This window comes from Lutjanus erythropterus, chromosome 11, assembly GCF_056507025.1.
Source record: "Lutjanus erythropterus isolate fLutEry1 chromosome 11, fLutEry1.hap2, whole genome shotgun sequence".
Classification (NCBI taxonomy): Eukaryota; Metazoa; Chordata; class Actinopteri; order Lutjaniformes; family Lutjanidae; genus Lutjanus; species Lutjanus erythropterus.
Genome location: NC_139327.1, coordinates 41,411,990 through 41,439,836, shown reverse-complemented (window position 1 = coordinate 41,439,836; position 27,847 = coordinate 41,411,990). Strand labels below are relative to the sequence as shown.

The 27,847-nt window shown below is 42.1% G+C and overlaps 1 protein-coding gene across 1 annotated transcript; it reads left to right on the top strand.

The window, feature by feature from the left end:
- The first annotated feature begins 463 nt into the window (after nucleotides 1-463).
- Nucleotides 464-26,797, top strand: csf1rb (colony stimulating factor 1 receptor, b). The gene is made up of 22 exons (XM_084730223.1): nucleotides 464-613; nucleotides 9,128-9,397; nucleotides 9,561-9,863; nucleotides 10,013-10,149; nucleotides 10,525-10,687; nucleotides 11,022-11,394; nucleotides 11,559-11,674; nucleotides 11,904-12,012; nucleotides 13,876-14,045; nucleotides 14,126-14,229; nucleotides 15,857-15,983; nucleotides 16,662-16,766; nucleotides 16,849-16,959; nucleotides 17,194-17,353; nucleotides 17,570-17,643; nucleotides 23,977-24,065; nucleotides 24,621-24,743; nucleotides 25,323-25,434; nucleotides 25,521-25,620; nucleotides 25,769-25,895; nucleotides 25,979-26,102; nucleotides 26,187-26,797. Exons 1-22 carry the CDS (start codon nucleotides 562-564, stop codon nucleotides 26,249-26,251), a joined length of 3,114 nt encoding a protein of 1,037 aa, XP_084586349.1. The 5' UTR covers nucleotides 464-561; the 3' UTR covers nucleotides 26,252-26,797.
- Nucleotides 26,798-27,847: the final 1,050 nt, after the last annotated feature.

Below are 27,847 nucleotides of genomic sequence, written 5' to 3'. Positions count from 1 at the left end.
ATTATTTTTATTGTCATACTGGGAAATTGGAAATGGAGACCACTTGTGAAGTTTTATAGACAAAGATGATGACAGTTGCTAAGCAACCAAGATGCTTCGCCAACTGTGCAAAAAGTAACAATAAAACAGCAGTGATTTCTGTGGGGTCAGTTTGACCATCTGTGGCTCAAAATGATCACACTTACTTTGTCTTTTGTGAAATTTATACACACACACACACACACACACACACACACACACATATATATATATATATATATATATATATATATATATATATATATTTTTTTTTTTTTTTTTTTAAAAAGTCCATATTCTCTGATTTCAGTTTCTTAAATGTGAATATTTTCTGGTTTCTTTCCTCTCTGATGATCTTTGAGTTGTGGACAAAACAAGACATTTGAGGACGTCATCTTGGACTTTGATCAACATTTTCTGACATTTTATTGAGTGGGCGGAGTCTGGTCTGTGGGCGGAGCCTGGTCTGTGGGCGGAGTCTGGTCTGTGGGTGACACAGAGGAAGTTTGTCTCCTTCAGTTTGAGTCCAACAGTCACAGAGAGATGAAGACGTTTTGTCTGCTGCTGTCCATCAGCCTCAGCTGCTCCGCTGCAGGTCAGAACAACAAGCTTTATTACACCTTTATTAACTGCTTATTAACCTGCTGTTAATGCTTCATTAAGGCTTAATTATCTCCATTCATGTTTGAAGGAAAACATATCAGAATAAATGAACTTTTCACAATAAAATGATTCATGGAGGGTTTAAATGTTTTAATTAATCACGTTATTAATTAATAAGCAATGATTAATGTTGTTAAACACCAATCAATAATTTGTTAACAGATACATGACTGAGGCTGTAACTAATGATTAGTTCTATAGTCATTTAATCTGTTGATTAATTGATTAGTTGTTTCATCTGAAAATGATGAAAAATGTCGATCAATTTTTCCCAAACGATCTTCACAAAGAACCAGAAAATCTTCACATTTAAAAAGCTGCAATCACGACTTTTTTCTTAACATATTACTGATTTATTGATAACATTTATAAACAATCCTGTTAATCAATAGTAATTAATTAATTACGGATCATTAATTGTTATTGATAGTTTAAGTCTTGACTTTCAGAAGTTCAAGTCTTTTTTGTAACAATTATGTTAGGATGGATTCATTTTCTCAACTGATCAATTAATTGATCCTGTCAGAATCTTGTCAGTTGAAAAATAGGTGCAAACATAAAAACAGGTGGAGCGAACAGATGTATGTCCATGCGCTCCACCTGTTTTCATGTTTGGAGCTTTATTTCAACTAGTGATCAATCTGGCAATCATTTTTCCAATAATCAATCAGTCGTTTCCTCCATGAAATGTCAGAAAATGTCAGTCAGTGTTTCCTAAAGTCCAGAACCAGAACACATTCACATTTATGAATTTAGATTTTTTTCTCTTAAAAGAAAAAAAACTCAAAACAATAAATCGATTATCAAAATAGTTGGTGATTAATTTGATAATCAATAATTAATAATCCATTCTTTGATTAATCACTTTTCTCATAATTTTTTACTCATGAGTCAACAACCTCCTGCAGCCTACAGGGGGCACCATCAGGAGGTCAGTTCAATAATCAAATCAATAACGATCAATAACAAATAAAGTGATCAGGACTGAGCAGGTGGAAATACACAGCTGATGTACAAACACATAGAACCAGGTTCCTCTGATGAGAACATGGAGAACATTTCAGATGTAAACATTAAATTTTCTTCTTCTACTGTGTGAGGCGGTTGTGGGTGGATGTAAACATGTTGCCGTGGTAACCAGTTCCTCCACCGCTCCAACAGCGTCTTCAACAAAGAAGAAGTGAGACGAGGAAGTGGGACAACAGAGACCCTCCAACACACACACACACACACACACACACACAACCTGAGATCGTGTGTGTGTGTGTGTGTGTGTGTGGTCTCTGGTAGAAAATGTGTTTCCTGACTCTGTGAGGTTTCATCACTCGACCCCCCCGACATGAAACTGCAGCACTTTCTCCAAAACAAACTCACACAGAGGAACCTCGTATCTCCGTGTTACCAGTCAAACCAATACAGGCTGATGAGGATCAATAATCACTGAAGTTACTGATCTGATGTTTAATAAACCAAACAAATTGATCAAGCAAATTGATGAAGCTGTGGGAATATTTATTTATTTATTCATTTATTTATTTAGTTTTACTAAATAAATTCAGATAAACAGGAAACAACTTCAGCAGATTAAACCCTCACTTTACAGAACATGTTCTACTTCTACAGAACATCTTCTACAGAACATGTTCTACTTCTACAGAACATCTTCTACAGAACATGTTCTGATTTTACACAGAACATGTTCTACTTCTACAGAACATCTTCTACAGAACATGTTCTGATTTTACAGAACATGTTCTACTTCTACAGAACATCTTCTACAGAACATGTTCTGATTTTACACAGAACATGTTCTACTTCTACAGAACATCTTCTACAGAACATGTTCTACTTCTACAGAACATGTTCTACTTCTAGAGAATTTTTCTTTTTCTCGTCCTCCACTACGTCTCTACATTTATATTTTACACCAGCAGCTGAATATACGACATTTAATGTTGATGACATTTATTATTTAAATGTGTTGAATAAGAATCAGAAGAATCAGAATAAAAACAAGGACATGAATAAAACATAAGAATAAGAACAGAATTTTAATAAAAATAAGAAAAAGAATAAGAACTTCATTTGTATAGAACCTTTCAAAACCAAAGTTACAAAGTGCTCTGTAACAAAAACAAATAAAAGAAATAATAAAAATAATTTAAACAATTAAATAAGATCATGTACAAACAATAAACAAGATAAAATAGTTACAACAAACACCATCAAATAAGAAAATGTCCGACGGGCCTCATGCATGTGTGTTAGCGTGTGTGTTAGCGTGTGTGTTAGCGTGTGTGTTAGTGTGTGTGTGTTAGCGTGTGTGTTAGCGTGTGTGTTAGTGTGTGTGTGTTAGCGTGTGTGTTAGCATGTGTGTGTTAGCATGTGTGTGTTAGTGTGTGTGTTAGCATGTGTGTGTTAGTGTGTGTTTTAGCATGTGTGTGTTAGCATGTGTGTGTTAGCATGTGTGTGTTAGTGTGTGTGTTAGCATGTGTGTGTTAGTGTGTGTGTTAGCGTGTGTGTGTTAGTGTGTGTTTTAGCATGTGTGTGTTAGCATGTGTGTGTTAGCGTGTGTGTTAGCATGTGTGTGTTAGTGTGTGTTTTAGCATGTGTGTGTTAGCATGTGTGTGTTAGCGTGTGTGTTAGCATGTGTGTGTTAGTGTGTGTGTTAGCATGTGTGTGTTAGTGTGTGTGTTAGCATGTGTGTGTTAGCGTGTGTGTTAGCATGTGTGTGTTAGCATGTGTGTGTTAGCATGTGCGTGTTAGCGTGTGTGTTAGCGTGTGTGTTAGCATGTGTGTGTTAGCGTGTGTGTTAGTGTGTGTGTTAGCATGTGTGTGTTAGCATGTGTGAGTTAGCGTGTGTGTGTTAGCGTGTGTGTTAGTGTGTGTGTGTTAGCGTGTGTGTTAGTGTGTGTGTTAGCGTGTGTGTGTTAGTGTGTGTGTTAGCGTGTGTGTGTTAGTGTGTGTGTTAGCGTGTGTGTGTTAGTGTGTGTATTAGCGTGTGTGTGTTAGTGTGTGTGTTAGCGTGTGTGTGTTAGTGTGTGTGTTAGCGTGTGTGTGTTAGCGTGTGTGTTAGCGTGTGTGTTAGTGTGTGTGTTAGCGTGTGTGTGTTAGTGTGTGTGTTAGCGTGTGTTAGTGTTAGCGTGTGTGTTAGCGTGTGTGTGTTAGCGTGTGTGTGTTAGTGTGTGTGTTAGCATGTGTGTGTTAGCGTGTGTGTGTGTTAGCGTGTGTGTTAGCGTGTGTGTTAGCGTGTGTGTTAGCATGTGTGTGTTAGCGTGTGTGTTAGTGTGTGTGTTAGCATGTGTGTGTTAGTGTGTGTGTTAGCGTGTGTGTTAGTGTGTGTGTTAGCATGTGTGTGTTAGTGTGTGTGTTAGCGTGTGTGTGTTAGCATGTGTGTGTTAGCGTGTGTGTTAGCGTGTTGTGTTCAGTGCTCAGACTCAGTCTGGGGTTCAGATGACGCCACACTAACCACAGTCAGAAGATCAAGTTTTCACAAACTGTATTAATATTATGGAGACGTTCTATGTTTCATTAAGAACAATCAGATTAAATCACAATGTTCTCCTGATGTGTTCTGCACAGATATGTTGTTTTTCATGATTAATTTTCATGAAGTTAATTTTAAAGTAATGATGTGCGAGTCGCCCAGATGTGAACTACACTGTAACCGTCCATCTGAAATCATAACGTTGGACTGATAAAGCTGAGACAGGGTGAAGGGCGAGTCTCACGGACGGACAGCGTCTGTCTGTGACAGGGTGAAGGGCGAGCGTCACTGACGGACAGCGTCTGTCTGTGACAGGGTGAAGGGCGAGCGTCACGGACGGACAGCGTCTGTCGACATAATCTGCTGCTTAAAGTTCCTCCACTGAACTGATATATTGTGTTGACTTTGGAGCCCCCTGTGGACAGACGCGGTACAGTTTTATTTTGAGGTTATCACTGAGGAACAGTGATAACCTCAAAATAAAACATCAAAAATCAAATGATGCAGATAAAAATCTGTTCCTGCTTCTTTTTAACTGACTGACTGTGACTCTGCAAATTTAACCACAGACATTAATATAACTTTATTTAAGATGCTCTTGTTAACTTCTGTAGCTCTTATATAGAGACATCTGGATTTAACTGACCCTGTTTATAACCTGTTATAAACTCACTGCAGAAGCTTTTAAAGCTTCAGTCTGTCTGTGATCCGAGAACAGACACGTTAGTCATTTTCAGAGGGCGAGCTGTGAGTCAGTGACGGTCAGAAAGTCTTAAATTACACAACGAGGTCTCCATCAGGACGTGACGCTGTTTCCCAGCATGCTTCAGGAGGATTACATGTTAATGAGAGTTTCTACTTCTTCTGGGTTTTTTTAGCTTCTAATTTAAGGGTCACACACACACACACACACACACACACACACACACACACACACACACACACACACACACACACACAGAAACACAGTGAAGGCAGAAGTGAGTCCAGCATGAGCAGAGATTTATTTCATTTTTATTTATTTTTAGTGTTAAACAAACTGGGCTGCCGCTAATGATTATTTTCACTGATTAATTATTTACTCCAATAATAAATTAGTTGTTTGCTCGATAAAATGTCAGAAAATAGAAAAAAGTTGATCCTGTCACAATCTCGTCAATTGAAAAATAGGTCCTAACAAGTGAAAACAGGAACGTCCGTGCGGTCCACACGTTTCCACATGTTAAGACTTATTTTTCAAACAGGGATCAATCTGACAATATTTTTTCCACTAATCTGCCTGTTTTATGTTAATTATAGAATTCAGATTTAAGCTGGATTTCTCTGAATGAGTTAAAGTCTAATTAATGAGTTGTAATAAATCATTAACAATCTTTCATAAGGAGAAGATGTTTCTAACTGTTAAATTGATCAAAATGTTAATGGAGTTTGGCAGCAGTGAGACTATTTTCAGAGGAGCGAGCTTTTTGTTTTCAGGATAACAGACTGGACTTTACATCAACAGCTGACAGACAGCTGACAGAGTTATAAACAGCTGATTGACGGACACTCGTCCTCACTTGTTGTTGTCAGACTACGAGGTTGCATTCATCTTGTGTTCCTGCAGTGTTCCTGCAGTGTTCCTGCAGTGTTCCTGCAGCCTGCAGAGCTTCAGTCTGTGGCGGCCCTCCTTGGGGGGGGGGGGGGGGGGGTTTACCAGAACGCTTTTTAAACAGGATAACAACCCTTTTAATCCACAGTCTGTGGTCATGATTCAGACCCCAGGATTTATTCTTGCACACACAGTTGCTACATATTGTTATATTTCATTTTACATATAGAGATGTCTGAAAAAATAGTTTGTGTTGGAGACATCATAATAACAACAAAATAATAATAATAATAATAATAATAATAATAATAATAATAATAATAATAATACGATTAAGAAGAAGAAGAAGCTGAGACACCTTTATGTGAACTTTCTAAAAGCTGTTTAAATGTAAAACAGGACAAAAACATGTTCATGTTAAAGTCAGACTATTTGAACTTTGTCTTTATTTCACCAACAGCAACAAGACTGCCAGTCTGCTGACACACACACACACACACACACACACACACAGACGCACACACACACACACACACACACACACACACACACACTCCCACAAACACACACACACACACACACTCACACACACACACACACACACACACACACAGACGCACACACACACACACACACACGCTCACACGCACACACTCCCCCACACACACACACACTCACACACACACACACACACACACACACACACACACGCTCACACGCACACGCACACACACACACACACACACACACACACACGCTCACACGCACACGCACACACACACACACACACACACACACACACACTCACACACACACGGTGTGTTGGTAGTTTCACTTCTTGTTCTGATTGTGAAACTCAATGACGTGATTCTGTAACTGTCACATGAAGCTTCATAAACACATCTGTGTGATCTGTGATTATTGATCTGATTGATCAGTTTATTAGGAATAGTTCAGAACTGATCAGTGATCAGGTTGTGATCTGTGATTCTGCTTTCACTAAGTTAAGATCATTTGTATTATGATGTTATTTCAGCCTCAACAGAGTCTGACAGGAAGTGAAACATTTAGTTGTTTTGTAGCAATAAATATTTTTTTTTCATAAAAACTTTTTAAATGTGTAGCAGCAGTTTGAGGCAGGTGTTGCATTTGGGGGGCGGAGCTGGGAAAACATACTGTATATTTTATTACCTTTTGTTTTTAATAAATAAAATCACAATTTAAATCTACTTCATAGACTAAAAGAAAAATGTTTTCCCTTCTAAAAAAGTAAAAGATAACATTTATCAGGCTACTATCTTGTATGAAGTCTGGACCAATCACAACAGGCCATTCTAATGTGTGTTTACAGAATCCACCGCTAAAAAAACAACATGATGGAAATGAGACCGTTTTTATTTTCCATGATTTGAGCAATAAAGTTACTGGCGTATGTGCTGCTAATAAATCTAAACTGTTGTGGGTAAATAATTAACTACTTCAGTATTGAAAATGTTTTACAAAGTGATTTAAAACTGTTACAGTCGACCAGACGTGATGGTCTTCGTCCACAGCATGACATCATCATTTCTGTTTGAGCGAGATGACCAGCTGGAAACCATCAAACGAAGACAAATGGTTTTAACTTCTGTCGTTAGAAAGCCCAGACAAAATTCAGATCCTGGCACCGTGGTTTGAACCTACAAGACATCACTCTGGGTCCGACTGTCCACACACACGTCTACATCTGTGTCTCAGCCTCCTATTGGCTGAGACATCTGTCAAACAAAACAAACACCCCCCAAAACTTTCATTTACCAGGACCTTTATTGTGAAAATCACAGGAAGCTGAATGCTGTAAAAACTGAAGTTTTGACTTCAGTCGTCTTCACTGCAGGTGATCACCATGACAACCCACCTGCTGCCATGACGATGGGCGCCGTCCAATCGCAGCTGGTCCAGGATCAGCAGCAGGATGCACCGTGGAGGCAGGAGGTCCTTGATCTGCTGAAAGAGCTGGTCCTGGTTCAGAAGGAGATCGCCAAAAACCAGGGTCAGGTAGTCCAACTGCTCGGCATGCTGGGAACTCAGGTGGGTCACAGTTAAGTTCTAATTTAGTTTAGATAGCGTTTAGATCAGGTTTAGTTAAGTTTAGTTTTATTTAGGTAGTCCAGGGTCAAGTAGTCCAACTGCTCGGCATGCTGGGAACTCATGTGGTTCCAAGGTTTAGTTCTAATTCAGGTTAGTTAGTTAGTTAGTTAGTTAGTTAGTTAGTTAGTTAGTTAGGTGAAGATTAGATTTAGTTTTTTTTTTTTGTTGTTGTTGTTTTTTTTAAGATTAGACCAGGCCAACATGGTCCAATTAATAGAGATAAGGTTATCTCAGGTTTAGTGTAGTTTAGTTTAGTTTAGTTTAGTTTAGTTTAGTTTATCTCAGGTTCAGATTATCTCAGGTTTAGTTTAGTTTACCTCAGGTTTAGTTAAGTTCATCCAAGTTTAGTTCAATTTAGCTCAGCTCAAGCTCAGGTCAAAACTGGTCTGAGCTGGTCTGAGCAAAAGGAAAGTCTTGTACCTGAACCAAACCAGATCACATGGTACGCATGATGTCATCAGGTATAGGTGACATCATGTCTGACCAGTCTCCCTGTCCTGTTCTCAGGGTTCACAGCAGATCCTGGACTTGCAGAATGTGGCCCGTCATCAGAGTCTACTCGTTGAGAACCACCAGGCGTTACTGCTGCAGACGTCCCGAATCGCCACCCAGCTGCAGGACGCCACCAAAAAACCTGCTGCTGCTGCTGCTGCTGCTCCGAGCCAATGAGATCCTTTGACTGTCTGCAGCCAGCCAATCAGATCCTGTGACTGTTCTGACAGTGGAATATGTTTTCAAAATGTTCTTTTTGATCTGGTCAATGATTTAGATTTTTTTATACAGCTAACCATGAGCCAGTCACTTATTAAACAGTCAGTTAATCAATGAATCAGCGCCAATCAATTGAAATATTGATAATCAAACAGATGTTTATAATTCAGTCTGATTTGTCATGTGTTGGATTTCTCCTCTGTATCACCTCTTCTTCTGTGATTTTAAATAAAGTCATGTGATATCATCCATCCAATGGTAGTCTCTCTGTGTATTATGGTGTACTTAGGTAGTACTGTGTGGTATTAATGAGTACTGTCTGGCATTATTCAGCACTGTGTGGTATTATTTTGTACTGTGTAGTATTATTCAGTATTGATGAAGTCACACCATTGGTCGATCCAGCGATGGAGTTTCTTCATTCATTCATTCCAGGTGTGCCTGATGGTTCCAGGAGGGTGTGGCCAGATCTTGGTGGGTGTGTCCAGGTGCTGTGATGACCTGATGTTTTTGTGTGATGATTTCAGATCCTCCCGCTCCTCCATGGATCCTTCTGAACTCTGACCTCCTGCCAAACCAAAGCGAGAATGTTCTGACCGCTGGCTCCGCCTTCAACGTCAGTTGTCATGGAAACGGCCCAGTCCGTTGGTCCAGTACTGCATTCCAAAAGATTCACAGGATCAAGGATCCAGTAAATGTAGAGAGGTCAGAAACCAGACACACGGGGACTTACAGCTGTCAGTACACCAACCAGAGTCTAGACCACCTGCACACCTGGATCCACCTGTATGTCAAAGGTAAGATGAGCTGAGACCACGCCCCCTGACAAACATTCAAACATTTGTGAGCACTCTTTATTTTATTATATTATTAATCTTCATAACTCACCTGCTACTTTTTATGTCCTTTATCCTCCTCTAAATATGGCCTCCATTCCCATGATGCTCTTCTGTCTGTCAGACCCAGCTAACCCCTCCAGCGTGTTCGTCACTCATCACAACAGCAACCCTGATGTCAAAGAAGGTCAGGACTTCCTGTTCAGGTGTCTGCTGACTGACCCGTCAGTCACCAACCTCACCCTCCAATCAATGGGCAGCACTGAGAGGAGGGGCCTTCCCCCGGGCATGAATGTAACCTTTGACCCCCGGAGAGGAGCCTTGATCCGAGACCTGCAGACGTCCTTCAACGGACGCTACGTCTGTTCAGGCTGGAAGGATGGGAGACAAGTCATATCGAAACCTGTCAATCTGCTGGTGGTCCGACGTAAGAGCTGTCTGCCTGTCTGTCTGTCCACCTGCCTGTCCATTCACCTGTCTCTGTCTGTTCACCTGTCTGTCCATTCACCTGTCTCTGTCTGTTCACCTGTCTGTCCATTCACCTGTCTTCCTGTCTGTCTACCTGTCTGTCTGCAGGGTTGCGTCATCCTCCTGTCCTGTCTGTCAATCAGGACAAAGTTGTCCGTCTGGAAGGAGAAAAGTTTGATGTCACCTGTCTGACCAGTAACCCCTCCCACTCCTACACCGTCACCTGGACACACTCCAATACAAAGGTCAGAGGTCACCTGTGTGCTTTACTCACCTGCTGAGCACTTAGACCCGGGCTAAGAGAGCTTTCAGACTGGCATGATCCTGGTTCAGTCTAAAGTGGACTAACCCTGACTTCAGCTGCAGAGCAGAGTTAGTCCTGATCTCCTGAAAATGGACTAAACATTACGGTGCTAAAAGATCAAAGAAGTCACGGAACATTCTAGAATGTTTACATCATCTGCTGCACCATGTGACATTAACCCCTGCAGGGATAGTACAGGTTCAGTGTTAATCACAGTCCTGGGACTAGCTTAACTCTGGGCTAACAACGTGTATGTGAAAGGGGTGAGTTTTCCCAGGGTTCCCTGTCTGTTCTCACTTGTCTGTCTTTGCTCCAGATGCTGAACGTCTCTCGCAGCCAAAAATATTTCAACCACCGCCTGTACATCAACAAGACGCTGACGATCCCCGCTGTCAGTCGGACACATGGTGGAACCTACACCTGTACTGCTCGCAATGACGCTGGAGTCGCCACGGTGACCACACACCTCAGAGTTCTGGGTAAGAATGTTTGATGAAAACAAACAAGATAAAAAACTTTAGAGAACAAGATAATAACTTGTGGGAACAAGATAAAAAAAACATCTGAGAACAAGTTAAAAACATTCAAGATCAAGATTGAAAAAATGGGAACAAGACAAAAGCACATGAGAACAAAATAACTTTTGGGAACAGGATCAAACATTTGAGAACAAGGTGGAAACTTATGGGAAGGAGATGATAACTGTTGAGAACAAGATAAACACTTGTGGGAACAGAATAATAACTTTTGTTCTCTGGTCTCAGGAGCTTCACTATAAAAATCCTTACTGTCTCTCCTCTTCCTCCTCACCAGACGGTCCCTACCTGAGGATCTATCTGCAGCCAATCCAGAACGCTAAGACCACAAAGGTCAATGGGGACCTGGTTGCGAACATTAGTAGCATGCCAGTGGAGGTGCTAGAAGCTAACACTAGCAGCAGTTCACTGGAAATGAACAGGAAACTACTCGCTAATGTTAGCAGCAACAGAATGGATGTGAAAGGGGTTAGCAGTGCTAACATTAGCGGCAGCACCACAGTGGAGGTGTATGAAGGTCAAGATGTGATGCTGACCTTTGTGATGGAGTCGTATCCTCCAATCAGAAGTCAGCGCTGGACAACACCAACAAATGTCAACAACAGCAATGACACAGTGTTCCAGGAAAGCTGCACTGCTTATGGCTACAGGTTAGCATGCTAAGAGCTACAGGCTAGCATCATGAGATTTCTACTGTGGATAAGACCTGCTACACCAACAATACCACCTTAAGGTTTGTTAAGGTGGTATTGTTAGTTTCTCGGCATGTTAAGGTGGTATGGTAGATATTAAGGTGGTGTTTTTCATGCTGCAGGACGGAGGCGAGCTTACTGCTGCAGCGGGTTCGTCAAGAGGATCAAGGTCGATATTCGTTCCACTTCTCTAATTTGTTCTTCAGCGGTTCCCAGATCATTGACCTTCGAATTTACCGTGAGAAACTTTTCATCTTTCTCTTCCTCCTTTTCATCATCTTCCTCAATGCTGCAGCTTCCATTTTCTCCCTCTGATAATCACATCATGTATAAACTGTGATGACCTGTAGATCTTTAAACGTGTCATTAATTCCATGTTGCTCAGGAGAAATTCTTCATTAGCAGATTAAACTTCTTTTAACATATTAATCATACGAGTTCCATATTAAATCAAATGTATCTTTAAGGTTCTCCAAGTGTCGACGTCAGTGTGGAGAACGACACTCTGACCTGCAGAAGCTCTGGATATCCACGACCCACAATCCTCTGGTACACCTGCCTCGGGGTCCAGGACACGTATGTACCGCCCAGATTCACAGTGGTAAATGCTAGCGGCGCCCCCTACAGGCTGCAGAGTTCATGACAGCAGCAGGTTGACATGTAAAGTTTGTCCTGAGGGAGGCGCTGTAGGAAGGTTTGGGGCTCATTAAAGGTCATAATGTGGATTATTCTGAGGATCTTCACTTCAGTGTTTCTGATTTATATTTGTGGCACTTCATTCTGTTCATGTGTGTTTTTCTTTACGTTTGTCTGCAGGTGATATTCTGTGTTCATTTAATAATTAGCATGTTTTCATGTGTCCTGAGATAAAGACGCTCCAGCAGCTGTGTGTTTCTGTCTGGTAGTTTACTGGTAGTATACTTTTATCATTTTCTTGTGTAAAAATAAACATTTCACATGGATTGCAGGTTATATATGTGCAACACAAACCCAGAGAAGTTATCAGTACTTTAAAAAAATGAGGAAATCAGTTGCCACAAGTGTTTTGAGTTCATAAAGTTAAAATGTCATCAAAGCGTGAATATAGTCAGTGTTCTATGAACTCTGATCACAGTTCAATTAAAATATTTGATTAAGCCAACCCAAATATTTTCTCTAATTGCAAATTATAATTTTCGTTCACACCTCTCACTGCGATGAGTTAACACTGTAAAAACTAACAGGTTGAGAAAACTTAAAATGTCAAGGCAACTTAATTTAATAGATTTGAGCCTGACTTGAGTTTTACCAACTAATAATGTTTTATTGAGACAATTTTACATTTCATTTTCAGGCCTCCAAATAAAGACAAATGATTTTTAAAGTACAGTTTTTTGGGTTGTTTCTAAAACTTAAAGATTCAGTTTTATCTAAAGAAGAAAAGTAAATTATCTCAGTTAAAGATTATATTTCGGCAAAACTTTGGTTTATTTCAAAACTCTCAAAGTTTTAAGAGTCTGAGTTTGATTCAAAACTCGAAAATCTAGTGAAGCGGCTGCCTTCAAATTATGAGTTTTGTTGACTTTTTTTAACAGGACAGAACTGATTAATTTCAAGAATGAAAAACAATTTGAGCTTTTGGTTTTACGTTGAAGGAAAGTTTTTAATAGACACGTCACACAAAATACATGTAAACCTGCAAATCAGAATCAAAAATAGTTTCTGGATCCCTGAGGGGAAACTGGGTTACGCTACAGTTGTTACCAGTCAAAACCAGAATAAGCAAAGAAAATTATAAGAAATAGAAAAAAAATGTACATATCTGTGTATTATACTATAATATTTAAAAATATATACAGAAATATATATACAGAAAATAGAAATCTAAGTAAAAATATGTATATACAACAGTGCACACAAACAATAGTGCTGAAAACTGGGATCTATAAATAAGTGTAATCAAATGGAAGAATGTTATAAATAAGAGTTTTAGTTGAAATCAGAAACTTTTCGTTTCATATAATCACACAAACCTGCAGCCTGAGATAAACACATGGACGAATTAATGCACTTTTCTTCAGACTGAGTCACAATCAAACTCTGTCAGTGCTGCTACTAAGATTTCTTAAGGTGGTACTGTTGGCATTAAGAGTTGTTAAAGTGTTGATGTTAATGTTTGTTAAGGTGGTATAGTTGTGCTGCAGATCAGAGTTTGAATCTGCAGCTGCTGTGAAATCTGTGTTGACTGACTGAGAGTGTAAATAAATAAAATAACAATAAACTTCATCCATAATTTTCATAATTTTTAAAGTGCTTCACGTGAGAAAATGAAACAATTCAGCTCAATAAATTTAAGTAAAGTGCAGAATTAAATACAATAAAATTGTAAAAATTAATTAAAAAAAACAAACAAACAAAAACAAAACAGGAAACTGACCTTCAGCTTCACCTCCTCTGCAGGTGTGGAGATGACTCCACCAATCAGGTTTCTCCAGCTGATGTGACCTCACAGGAAGAGGAGGAGGAAGTGAGGAAACAGCTGAGCCTCCCTCTGTCACATGGTGATGATGTCACAGCAGAGTGTGTCGCTTCCAACCAGGTGGGAGTGTCCCGCAGGGTCTTCACTCCTCGTAAGTGTCCCAGTATAGAAACCTTGTATGTGACGACCACATCGGCGTCTCGTTGAATGAACGTGTCGTCACGTTTTCAGGTTCTGCACCTCAAACGTTCTTCACACCGGCTCTGATTGGAGCTCTGAGCGCTGCTGCCGTCCTCCTCCTGCTCTTATTGGTCGTCTTTTACATGTGGAGACAGGTGTGTTTATTTTACATAAATAATAAATCAAAATATATATCATGGACCGAACCCACAGACTGTAGATGGACACAAACACAACAGGAAAATAAAAAATCAACACAATAAAATGACCAGAAAAGTTTAAGTCGAGGACACAAGTTTTATTAGGTGAACATGTTTAGTTTTATTTCATGATTCTGTCTGTGCTTCACATCAACAGACCTGAACAGCAACAATATCTGTGAAAACATCAGAGTGAATCCAAAAATCTGCAACTTTAAACACTGAAAAGTCTCTAATAAGTTTGTTTTTGTAAACTTACTCGCTGTATAAATGTTGTAGCCAGAGACACAGGGGGACACAGGGGGACATTGGTGGGTGCAGTTTTCAGAGACTTTATTGCAACAGAGAAAGTTGTTCTCCTTCTTCTATTCCTCGTGTCCATATCCAGTCAGCCTGCTCACAGGCACCACCTGGTGGCTGAAGACGTGCAGGACTCAGATAAACTCAGGTAAACGTGGCATCAGTACATCTGGGATGTTAAATCTGGTGAGGTGGTTTATGCTTCACTCCTCGGTTGCTGGTGAATTAATGCAATCCCATGAGGCATCTGTAAGAAAGCTCAGGATGGACGTGTCTTCATTTAACTTTATTGTAAACTTCGCTGTGCAGTATTTATACTTTTTAACAGAGGTTTTTGTCGTGTGGTTGTATAACCGTAGAAAATAAAAGACATACAATTAAAGCTGCAAGCAGCAAATATCAGTGCCTGGTTGTAAGATGTCTTTAGACTGGGACTCTGATCAAACAGGAGAAGTTTGGTGCAGATTGGACCATTTATAATAAAGTTATAACAATTTTGTGTTTCTTGGCGAAACATCAAAACTCGACACCACACTGCGGCCACGTCCTTCAACGAAAGCCAAATATTTTAATAACTTTATCACAAACTAGCCCAGATGGCACACAGATTTTGAAGTAATTATGATGAATTCTGATGAATGAGTTCATTAAAATACAACAAGTGAAAAACAACAAAATTGACACAAAATTCAAAATGGCTGACTTCCCGTTGGGTTAAGGTGATGGGTCCAAGAGACTTTTTTGTTCATCTGGGCACGATATATGAGTGTAATAATTTTTTGGCTGCTCTTTAGAGGCCATGGTCAAGCCATGATGGAAAAAAAGAAAAAAGGAGCAGGTGGAAGATGAATCTTATATTACCTGCCCTTCTCTTAATTATAACATGACAAAAATATAGATCAAATAAAACTAAGTGGCATTTTAGTCAAAAGATTTTGACTAAGATTGAATCTGAATCTAAATTTGTTTCCAAAATAAACCCTGGTCTGATAGAAACATATATCAGAGGATCATCTGCACAGAGGTGTGACCTGCTGCGTGATGTCAGTCTGCTGAAGTGTTTATGGTCTGAAACTCACAAACTGCTGATATTTTACAATGTGACTGCTGCTGTGGTGAAAATGATGACTCTGTTTCACAGGTTCCGAGGTTCTCCTCTAGACAGGACCAGTGATTATAAACAGAGAACAGAACCATGTGGAATAGATCCACATGAACACTGACTGATTCACTCATTCATCACTGCTTCATTCACAACCTGCCGTCATGTTTCTTCTCTCAGAAACCCAAGTACGAGATCCGTTGGAAGATCATCGAAAGCACCGACGGAAACAACTACACCTTTGTTGACCCCACTCAGCTGCCGTACAACTACAAGTGGGAGTTTCCCCGAGACAAACTCCGCCTTGGTACGAGACATCGAACGCTGCGATATTTCAAATTTAACTTCAGAGGCGATCAGGATTTCACTGAGCTCATCAGACCTGCATGAGAAGTTCTTTTAATTTTCATTAATGTGTTCATTCTGATTATAATGCTGAAACTGAAATTCATTGTGAAAAGGTTTGATCATATGTGACATTTAAAACCTCAAACTGTTCTCTGGTGTCAGATTTTCAGTTTCTCTGTTTTATTTCACAGCAAACTGATTCTCTCTGGGTTTCTTTAATCAGACAAAGAAAACATTTAAAGACATTTTTAATTTATTTCATAGACAAAACTTTTATTTGGGAAAATCAAAGGATTAAAGAAAATGAGAATTAAATGTGAAACAAAAGAAAGAAGCCAATTTATATTTTACAGTTACTGTTGCAGGTGATCATGAAAAAGTTACGAGCAGAAAAAGTGCCTCCTTGTAGCAGAATTTTATTTGTATTTTTATTGCTGAGACAACAAATAGTTCCAATATGGAAACAGATTCAAGTCCTCACATATGACTGAGTTTTACTGGATATAAACAAGATAAACGTGTGAAACTTAACAAATAAATACTGAACTGAATTCAGTATTTAAGTAATGAACTTAGTTTTCGGTAAAGTTTATTTTTGTGCTCTGTGGGTTTTTGTCCCCTTCTCTCTGTCTGTCAGGTGCTGTTTTGGGTTCAGGGGCGTTCGGGAAGGTGGTCGAGGCGACAGCATACGGCCTGGGAACTGACAACGACGTCACCCGAGTCGCCGTCAAGATGCTGAAACGTCAGTCTGTAAATCTTCATCATCATCATCATTCCTTATACCCATGACGACTCACACTGATGTTTTGTGTGTTGATGAACAGCGAGCGCTCACTCTGAGGAGCGCGAAGCTCTGATGTCCGAGCTCAAGATCCTCAGCTATCTTGGTTACCATGACAACATTGTGAACCTGCTGGGCGCCTGCACTCAGGGAGGTGATGATGTTTTAATTAGGTGTAAAACTAAGCATGTGGTGACATCTAATTACTGACAGGAATACAAGTGTGGATTCATCCGCCACTGAAAGTAGTTCCCAACAGATGCATCTTTTTAATCATGAGACTGTTTATTAATATTTATAATGTATCTGTGAGACACTTTAACTAAAAGATCAGAAATAATTTAAATGTTCTGCAGGTCTCTGACCTTTGACCTGTCCCTCCCATCAGGCCCCATGCTGATGATCACAGAGTACTGTAGCCATGGCGACCTGCTCAACTTCCTGCGGTCTCACGCTCAGGACTTCATGGCATTCATTCTGAGCATGGATGAGGTGGAGGGTGAGGCGTTCTACAAGAACATGGCCATCCAGCACACCCGGCTGCGCAGGTACCGAAATCTTTTAATAACTACAAAAACAAAGATAAAATATCCATAAATAAAAATAATAAAAATATTCAATATTATCAGAAGCAGGAAGAATTTAATCAACCAGCTGAATCAACATCATTTCATCAGCTGTTTGATGTCCAATCAGATCACTGATATCTCACACCAAATCACCTGTGATGATGTCACTCTGACATCACTGCATGTGTGTTACAGTGACAGTGGGATCTCGTGCTGTTCAGAGTATCAGGAGATGCAGCCGATTCTGAGTCCAGAACAAACACAGCAAAGTAAAACACAATTTCTATTTTTATTTTTGTTCAAATGTTTGTTTTCAGTTCAGTTTAGTCTCAGTTTAGTTTCAGTTTGGTTTCAGTTTAGTTTCAGTTTAGTTTCATCTTGCTCTCATTCCCAAATCATCACATACTGAGCTGCTAATCTGATGTCTATGAAAGACAAAAACAAACTCAGGACTTAAACCAGGACACCAGATTGGACCTGCGGGTTACGCTCGGGATTGGGCTGCATTATTATTATTATGGTTTTCAAACCCCTCCACCACGATAAGGTGGCAGTTCAAGGAGGGCATTAATGGCAGTAAGTCAGACCTGTTCCCGGTGCATGTTGGACTCTGGCAGGGCTGCCCTTTGTCACCGGTTCTGTTCATTATTTTTATGGACAGAATTTCTAGGCGCAGCCAGGGGCCAGAGGGAGTCTGGTTTGGGGACCACAGGATCTCATCTCTGCTTTTTGCAGATGATGTTGTCCTGTTGGCTCCTTTGAACCAGGACCTTCAGCTTGTACTGGGGCGGTTTGCAGCCGAGTGCGAAGCGGCTGGGATGAGAATCAGCACCTCCAAGTCCGAGGCCATGGTTCTCGACCGGAAAAAGGTGGCTTGTTCCCTCCGGGTCGGAGAAGAGTCCCTGCCTCAAGTGGAGGAGTTTAAGTATCTTGGGGTCTTGTTTACGAGTGAGGGGAAGATGGAACGCGAGATTGACAGACAGATTGGTGCAGCAGCAGCAGTAATGCGGTCGTTGCACCGGTCTGTCGTGGGAAAGAAGGAGCTGAGCCGAAAGGCGAAGCTCTTGATTTTCCGGTCAATCTACGTTCCTACCCTTACCTATGGTCATGAACTTTGGGTCATGACCGAAAGAACAAGATCTCGGATACAAGCGACTGAAATGAATGGATGGATGGATATTATTATTATTATTATTATTATTATTATTATTATTATTATCACTATTCCATCATTAATCCATTATTAATCCATCCATCCTCCGCTTATCTGGGGCCAGGTCTCGGAGGCAGCAGTCTCGGAGGCAGCAGTTCCTCCAGGTCTTCTGGGAGGACCCCAAGGCATTCCCAGGCCAGCCGGGTGACATAGTCACTCCAGCGTGTCCTGGGTCTTCCCCGGGGCCTCCTCCCAGGGGGCCTGCCCAGAACAGCTCCCCAGGGAGGCGCCCAGGAGGCTCTCGATGTGGAGGAGCAGCGGCTCTACTCCGAGCTCCTCCCGGGTGACAGAGCTCCTCACCCTATCTCTAAGGGAGCGCCCCGCCACCCTGTGGGTTTTTGCCTCTGCAACCGCCCAGGCCACAGCACGCTTGGCTGCATCAACAATAAAAGTGGAGAACATGGTCTATTCGGACTCAGTTGTCTCTAGCCTCCCTCGGGATCAGGTCAAAACTCTCCCGGAGGAGAGAGTTGAAGACCTCTCTGACAGAGGGTTCCACCAGACATTCCCAAAAGACCCTCACAATACGTTTGGGCCTGCCAAGTCTGTCCAGCTTCCTCCTCTGCCAGCGGATCCAACTCACCACCAGGTGGTGATCAGTTGACAGCTCAGCCCCTCTCTTCACCTGAGGGTCCAAGACACACGGCCAAAGGTCAGTTGACACGACCACAAAGTCGATCATTGACCTCCGACCTAGGGCATCCCCGTGCCACGTGCACTGATGGACACCCTTATGTTTGAACATGGTGTTCGTTATGGACAAACTGTGACTAGCACAGAAGTCCAATAACAGAACACCACTCGGGTTCAGATCGGGGGGACCGTTCCTCCCAATCACACCCCTCCTGGTAACACTGTCGCCACCCACATGAGCGTTGAAGTCCCCCAGCAGAACGATGGAGTCCCCAGTCTGAGCACTTTCCAGCACCCCTCCCAAGGTCTCCAAGAGGGCCGGGTTCTCTGCACTGCCGTTCGGCCCATAGGCTGAAACAAGAGTGAGGCACCTATCCCCGACCCAAAGGCACAGAGAACCGACCCTCTCGTTCACTGGTGAAAACTCCAACTCATGGCGGCTGAGCTGGGGGGCTATAAGCAAGCCCACACCAGCCCGCCACCTCTCACCATGGGCAACTCCAGAGTAGAAAAGAGTCCAGCCTCTCTCAAGGAGTTGAGTTCCAGAGCCCCAACTGTGCGTGGAGGTGAGCCCGACTATCTCTAGCCAGTACCGCTCAACCTCCTACACCAGCTCAGGCTCCTTCCCCCCCAGTGAGGTGACATTCCATGTCCCCACAGTGAGATTCCATGTCCTGGGATTGGGTTGTCAGGGCCACCGCCCAGGACTGCCACCCAAACCACACTGCATCAGTCCCTTCTGTACCCTCCCACGAATGATGGGCCTACTGGAAGGCGGGCCCACATCACTCCGGGTCCGGGTCCCTTAGGCAAAGACCCGACCACCAGGCGCTCGCCTGCAAGCCCCAACCCCAGGCCTGGCTCCAGGGTGGGGCCCCGGTAACGCCAATCTGGGCGACGTAGATAAACCTTGGTCTCGAACTATTCATTGGGGGCGTTGAGACCGCTATAGTCTGACCCATCACCTAGGACCTGTTTGCCTTGGGAGACCCTACCAGGGGCAACAAGGCCCCGACAACATAGCTCCTGAGATCATTCAGGTTCTCAAACCCCTCCACCATGATAAGGTGGCGGTTCAAGGAGGGCGTTGTTGTTGTTGTTGTTGTTATTATTTATTTAGTCATTTATTTGTTGATTTTTCTGCCATGGTTTATGTGTTGCTGATTCCAGTTCCCCTCATGTATTGTTCCTGTCAGGGTTGTTGATGTATTTTTATAGACATTTTCATTTCATTTTGTTTTCCTGGGTTATTTTGTCTTATAAATTATTAAGATTTACTGAAGCGTACTTATTTCAGTGACACTGTTAACGCTGGTTCTCTGGACCTGTTGCATGTTAGTTAGAGGAAGCTACAGGAAAGGGTCTTGAAAGAGTGTCTGCAGTGTAGTTTTCTGCTTTTTCTGCTTAGAAAAATCTTGTGGTGGGTTACCAGGTCACCTGAGAACCATCAGTGGGCGAAACTGCCTTAACAGCTGGGCAATCACAGCAATCAGAGACACTAAGGAGTGGAACTGGCAATCCCATTCCCTTTGCTTGTCTCTCGATGGGCAGTCCTCTCACTCAAAATTGGGGGGTCAAAATGTGTCTCTACCCCATTCCTGTTATCTCCGGCTCACGCAGAAGGTTCTATGTTACCAAACAGCGCCGCAATCTTGGTCGTTAAAGCAAACCTCCCTCACAGGCTCTACCCTCTCTGTAGGACTGTGGAACTGCCAGTCTGCAGTGAACAAAGCAGACTTTATTGCTGGTTATACTAACCACCTAGCACTTGACATCCTGGCTCTCACTGAGACCTGGATTAAACCTGAAAACAATGCTACCCTGGCTGCACTTTCAACCAATTACACTGTCTCCCATACCTCTCGCTCATCTGGGCGAGGAGGTGGGACAGGCCTATTACTTTCCAGCAAATGGAAATATAATCAACTGGTACCCTTGGTCAAATACAACTCTTCTGAATACCATGCCATACTGGTAACAGCCCCAGTCAAAATCTATGTGATCATTATTTATCGCCCACCAGGGCAAATGGGTGACTTTCTAGATGAACTAGATATTTTACTCTCATCAATCCCAGAGCATGACTGTCCCATGCTTGTCCTCGGGGACATGAATATACACTTGGACAATCCAAGCTCCTCAGACTTCCTATCATTAATACACTCATTTGAGCTACAACGGGTTCACAGTCCTCCCACTCACAAAGCTGGCAAAGACCTTGATCTTATCCTCATCCGAAATTGTGCCATAGATACACTGGTTGTTACGCCTCTACATCTCTCTGACCACTACTTCATTCAATTCAAGGTATGCTTCCCTGAACCAACCCCTACCCCAACCCCCATGGTATCCTTCCGCCGTAACCTCCGCAACCTCTCTCCCACCCACTTCTCCTCCCTTGTAGCCTCCGCCCTTCCACAACCCAACACTTTCTCCTCTCTGGAGGTTAATGATGCCACTGAGTCCTTGTGCTCTACACTGAGCTCTTGTCTGGATAGGCTGTGTCCCCTATCCACCAGACCCGCTCGATCCTCCCAGTCCCACCCTTGGCTCAATGATACCCTCCGGTCGCTGCGCACCAACCTCAGAGCCGCTGAGAGAAAATGGCACAAAACAAAAGATTTGTCCGACTTGAACACATTCCAGTCAATACTGGCATCCTTCTCATCCAGCGTCACTGCTGCAAAGAAGGCCTTCTTTAATGAAAAAATTCACACTGCCACTGACACCAGAAAACTATTTTCAACCTTTAAAACTCAACCTTTAAGCCTCAACCCTCCGCTGCCACCACCAGCAACCAACCTGACAGCAGATTCATTTGCCTCACTTTTTACTGACAAGGTGGCTACCATTAGCAGCCAGTTTACGGATCCGATTCAAATCAACTCAACATGCAGAAGCCCTACTGCATCTTTTTCTTCATTTACCCCTCTCACAGAGAGTGAGGTTTCTAAACTACTTGCATGTAGCCGTCCTACCACATGTCCCCTGGATCCTATTCCAACCAACCTCCTGCAATCCATAGCCCCCACTGTCACAGCAGCAATCACACATGTGATTAATGCTTCACTGACATCAGGAACATTTCCTACCGCATTCAAACAGGCTCGGGTAACACCGCTACTCAAAAAACCTTCACTCCCTCCCACTCAGATGGAGAACTATCGGCAGGTCTCTCTCCTCCCGTTCTTGTCTAAGACCATTGAAAGGGCAGTCTTCAAACAGGTGACAGATTTCCTCGCTCAAAACAACCTCCTTGACCTCAACCAATCTGGCTTTAAAAGTGGCCATTCCACTGAAACAGCGTTGTTGTCTGTAACTGAGGCCTTAAAGGAAGCCAGAGCAGCAGTGAAGTCCTCTGTACTCATCCTGCTTGATCTATCAGCAGCATTTGACACAGTCAATCACAGTATCTTACTAACTATACTCTCAAACATGGGCGTCACCGGTAAAGCGCACTCCTGGTTTGAATCCTACCTCACAGGGCGGTCGTTCAAAGTGTCCTGGCTAGGTCACACATCTGCACAACACCACCTCTGTGCTGGGCCCTCTCCTGTTCACCATATATACCACCTCGCTGGGCCAGATCATCCACTCACATGGCTTCTCATATCACTGCTATGCTGATGACTCCCAGCTCTATCTATCGTTTCCACCTGGTGACTCAACTGTCTCGGCATGAATTTCAGATTGTCTCTCTGACATATCTGCATGGATGAGAGCCCATCATCTCCAGCTTAACCTCTCAAAAACCGAATTGCTGGTTTTCCCTGCCAAGCCAACCATACGTCATAACATCTGCAACAAAATTGACTCCCTATCCCTTGCTCCTACCAAAGTAGCAAGAAATCTAGGTGTCATGATTGATGACCAGCTGACCTTTAAGGATCATGTTGCCTCTGTCACCTGGTCCTGCCATTTTGCTTTATTCAATATCAGGAAGGTCAGATCATACCTAACCCAACAAGCTGCCCAACTGCTAATACCGCTACAGATGATCCAGAATGTGGCGGCGCGTCTGGTCTACAATCAGCCCAAAAGGGCACATGTCACCCCTCTGTTCATTGAGCTACATTGGCTACCCCTGGCTGCCCACATCAAATTCAAATCACTAATGCTAGCCTACAAAGTACTCAAAGGTTCTGCACCTACCTACTTAAATGCTCTCATTAAAGCTCATGTTACCCCTCTGCAACTCCGGTCATCAAAGGAAAGCCGCCTGGCTGTCCCAGCACCTCGCACAAGACAATCCAGACTCTTTTCATGTGTTGTGCCACGCTGGTGGAATGACCTACCAAGCGCTAGCAGAGCAGGGGCCTCCCTCTCTGCCTTCAAAAAGCTCCTGAAGACCCAGCTCTTCAGAGAGCATCTCCTGTCCTGATCTAGCGATACTCTTCTAGGGCCTCTTCTATGTAGCTTGATTGTTAATCCTCTTTTTGTAAGTCGCTTTGGATAAAAGCGTCTGCTAAATGCATAAATGTAAATGTAAATGTAGTGTTCCAACCTTGAAGCTTTGAATTTAAATAAACTTCAGTATGTTACACTATCAGCCACTGAGGGGCGGAGCCAAATCATCAGTATGTGACGAGTTGGGATGAGAGCAGGTTTGCTTGTTTCCCTTTAATTCTTATGGTTTATAATAGTTTTAGTTTAGTTTGGTTGGTTTCAGTGTTAGTTTTAAGATTTCAGTTTGAGTTTAATGCAATAACCTGGATGTGGACACACCTGTCTGTCTGTGTGTCTGTCTGTCTCTCAGGTGTGCAGACAGGTAGTCTGTCTGTTGGGGACCTCATGAGGTTTTCACATCAGGTTGCTCAGGGTCTGGACTTCCTGTCCACCAGAAACGTAAGAACACATTTGTCTTTGTGGGGATTCTTATTACTATGATGCATTCACTGACCCTAAACTAAACTAAATGATAAATTCACTGACCCTGACCTAAACTGAATGATGTGTTCAGTGACCTCTGATCTGAACCCTTAAAACAGATTTCTGCATTAAAAAGTCTAAAGCCAGACCTGATCTGTTCTGTATGTTCAGTTGTGTTCTTTATCTCACGTTTCCAACAATCATTAAACCAGATAAATCTGTCATTTATTCAAACTAATGCTGAGTTTCCTCCTCACTGATATTTGCTTTAATTTCTTTGAAAGCACGGAATATGTCAGTGTTTTATTTTAACATTTCCTGTGTTTTATTTAGACATTTCCTGTGTTTTATTTTGATACTTCCTGCATTTTACTTTGACTTTTCCCTGACCTTCAAACAGTCCTCTGAGGTAGCGAGGACTGAGCAAAATGTCCTCTGAAAGAAACTGAAACTTTTCTAACAGTCCACCTGTCTTTCTGTCTGTCTGTCCACTTGTCTCTCTGTCTGTCTGTCCACCTGTCTCTCTGTCAGTGTATCCACAGAGACGTAGCAGCAAGGAACGTCCTGCTGACGGATCATCGTGTTGCAAAGATCTGTGACTTCGGTTTGGCTCGAGACATCCGTGATGACGACAGCTACATCGTTCAGGGAAACGTACGTGTTCACCTGTGAGACAAACACACACTCTCACCTGTTTACTGACACACAATTAGAAAATAAACCACAATAAATCAGACTAAGGTGATGTATTTTAGACTCTCAGACTCATTTAAAATGTTCCCCTGTTTCTCAGATTGTAGTTTCTATAGCAACAGATAAAAATAAGGTGACATACAGCAACACTGACTACTGCTTTCCAGTGTTTTATTTTGACATGGTTTGTATTTTATTTTGATATATCCTGTGATTTTTATTGTACAACTTCTTGTGTCTAACTTTTTACACTTCCTGTTTTATTTGGATACGTTCTGTTTTATTTTAACATGTTCTCTGTTTTATTTTGAAAGGTCCTGTGAGTTTTATATTGACACTTCCTCTGTTTTATCTTGACATTTCAACAGTTTTAATTTGACATGTTCTGTGAGTTTTGTTTTGAAACTTCTCGTGTCTTATTTTGACACTTGCTGTGTTTTATTTTGACATTTCCATTGTTTTGTTTTAACACATCCTGTGTCTGATTTTGACACTTACTGTGAGTTTCATTTGAAGGTTTCCTGTGTTTTATTGTGACAGGCTCGTCTTCCTGTGAAGTGGATGGCTCCAGAGAGCATCTTTCAGTGTGTTTACACCGTCCAGAGTGATGTCTGGTCCTACGGAGTCTTACTGTGGGAGATCTTCTCTTTGGGTAACCATGGCAACACAGGACATCACCTCGTCCAATCATGTCACAGCTCTGATTCTGAACAATATTGACTGTGTCTGTCTGTATAGGTAAGAGTCCGTACCCTAATGTTGCCGTGGATACCAACTTCTACAAGATGATCAAAGATGGCCGCCACATGATGCAGCCAGACTTTGCTTCAGCAGAGATGTGAGGACACACACACACACACACACACACAAAGAGAGAATAGATACTTGAGTAAAAGTTACGTCTTTTTCCTGTTTTTACATCTTGCTACATTGTTTGCTCTCTCATGTGTCTGTTAATGTTAATAAAGTTATTTTGAATGTCTCAGGTATGAGCTGATGACTCGCTGCTGGAGCCTGGAGCCCACAGACAGACCCACCTTTAAAATGATTGGTCAGCTTATTAACAGGCTCCTCCCCTCCACCAATGACACATCACCACGTCACAGTGACCAGGTGAGGACCAATCACACACCTTCCAGGTGAGCTGTGTCCTCAGCTTCGTCTGACAGGCTGTGTTTGTCTTCTCCTCCTCTCAGACGTACAGGAACATTGCCGAGTGCAGAGAAGAAGAAGAAGAAGAAGAGGAAGAAGAGGAAGAAGAGGAAGAGGAGGAAGAAGAGGTCACACTGAAGAGAGGAGAAGAAGAACGCAGGCACAGTGGTAACTTACGACGATGACATCAGCTGTTGCCAAAAGACGATTTACCTGTATAAATCTGACTCCACCTCCTTTTGATCCTCTCAGAGCGCCATGACAACCGTGATGAGGAGGAGGAACCAATGATGAAGAACATCTACCAGGTGTCCTGATGGTCTCGTCCAATCAGAACGTGTTTGAGGTTTTCAGGTTGTGTCGACTGTGTGTAATAAAGACGTTTGAAGTGAAACTTTATTTAAACACTCAGAGGGAACAATCAGAGCTGAAACTTCTCGGAGCACCGACCAAACTCTGTTCAAATATTTACATGTTTTTAAAAAGAAACACTGATGAGCAGCCGACCAAACTCTGTTATTTACAATTTAAAAAAGAAAACAAAGAAATCACAACGTTTCATTCCTGACATGATTTCAACTAAACTGTTACAATAAAAAAAATAATTAAATAAATCAAATCACAATATGTAATAAAATCAAATCAAATTAAAGCATGGTTTCAAAAAACGATTGTCGATGAGCTACAAACCAAAAAGTTCTACAAAAAACTGTACTGTAAAAAAATGAAATATGTTGTTAAAAATGACAAAATCTCACTTTCTGTTTGTTTGTTTGTTTGTTTGTTTGTTTGTTTTTGTGAAGGTGCTGTACCAAACAAATGTTCTGACTTTTAAAAAGTGTGTTTTGTTCTGTGCAGCTGCAGGATGTTGTTCGTTCTGAACTCATTTATTTTATTTTCTGTATGAGTCACATTTTTTAAAAATATATTTAATCTAAAATGATCAGAATCAGCTTCCTGAAACTCAACTTGTGTCACATTAGCCGTTTCTCAACATGCGTTCTTCTCTGTTCTTCTGTTCTCGTGTTCTTGAGAAACGTCATCAGTCTCAGTCCAAGTACTGTTCCATCTCGCCAAGTACAGTCAGATACCCGGATGTGTTCTTGCCCCGCCCGTTTTATCGAGGATGCATCGGGTGGTGACTTGTATGGACTTGTGGCAGCCATGTATCCCAGAATGCATTTCGTAGCAACAATGGCAGAGGAGGAGAACTTTAAGTTACAAGTGTCGAAATATTACTGTTTTAGTACCATGGAATGAAATTTTAAGATTATTTTCTGCGAGAATGTACACATTAAAACTTCAAATCTGTGGTCGATTCATCATGATTTAAAATTTGCTCTGAAGTTTTCGGAGATGTGTCGTCCTGCTAACGGGACGGCCAGCATACCTCGCCAGCTAGCAAGATGACCGGGCTGTTAGCATTCATGTTACCCCGCTAAAACAGCCTTATCCCGGCGTGACGTTTTGAAATCTGCCGCTGGCTCTGATGTCTCTGAAGAAGTAAAACAAGATATAATTTGTTTCCCGCACATTCATTCATTCATTTTCTGTAACCCTTATGCCGTCAGGGTCGCAGGGCGCTGGAGTCTCTCCCAGCTGACACTTCACCCTGGACACGTCGACAAGTCAGTGCAGGGCCGACACATAGAGACAGACCGTTTTCCAAAAGATACAGGGTTGTGTTTTATATCATATTTCATTTTATTTCAAATATACATTAATGGTGAAAATAACTGGAAGTGTTTAATCCAAGACGAGCTGAGATGGTGACATCATCAAGTACGCTACTGTCCCGATAGCAGAATGACCGTCCTGTGTCCTCCCGTCCTCGAGAGACTGGACTCCCAAGTCGAACTTGCTAAGTCCAAACTGCCAAGTCCGTAAGTTTGAACTTGGCGTACTTGGTATTG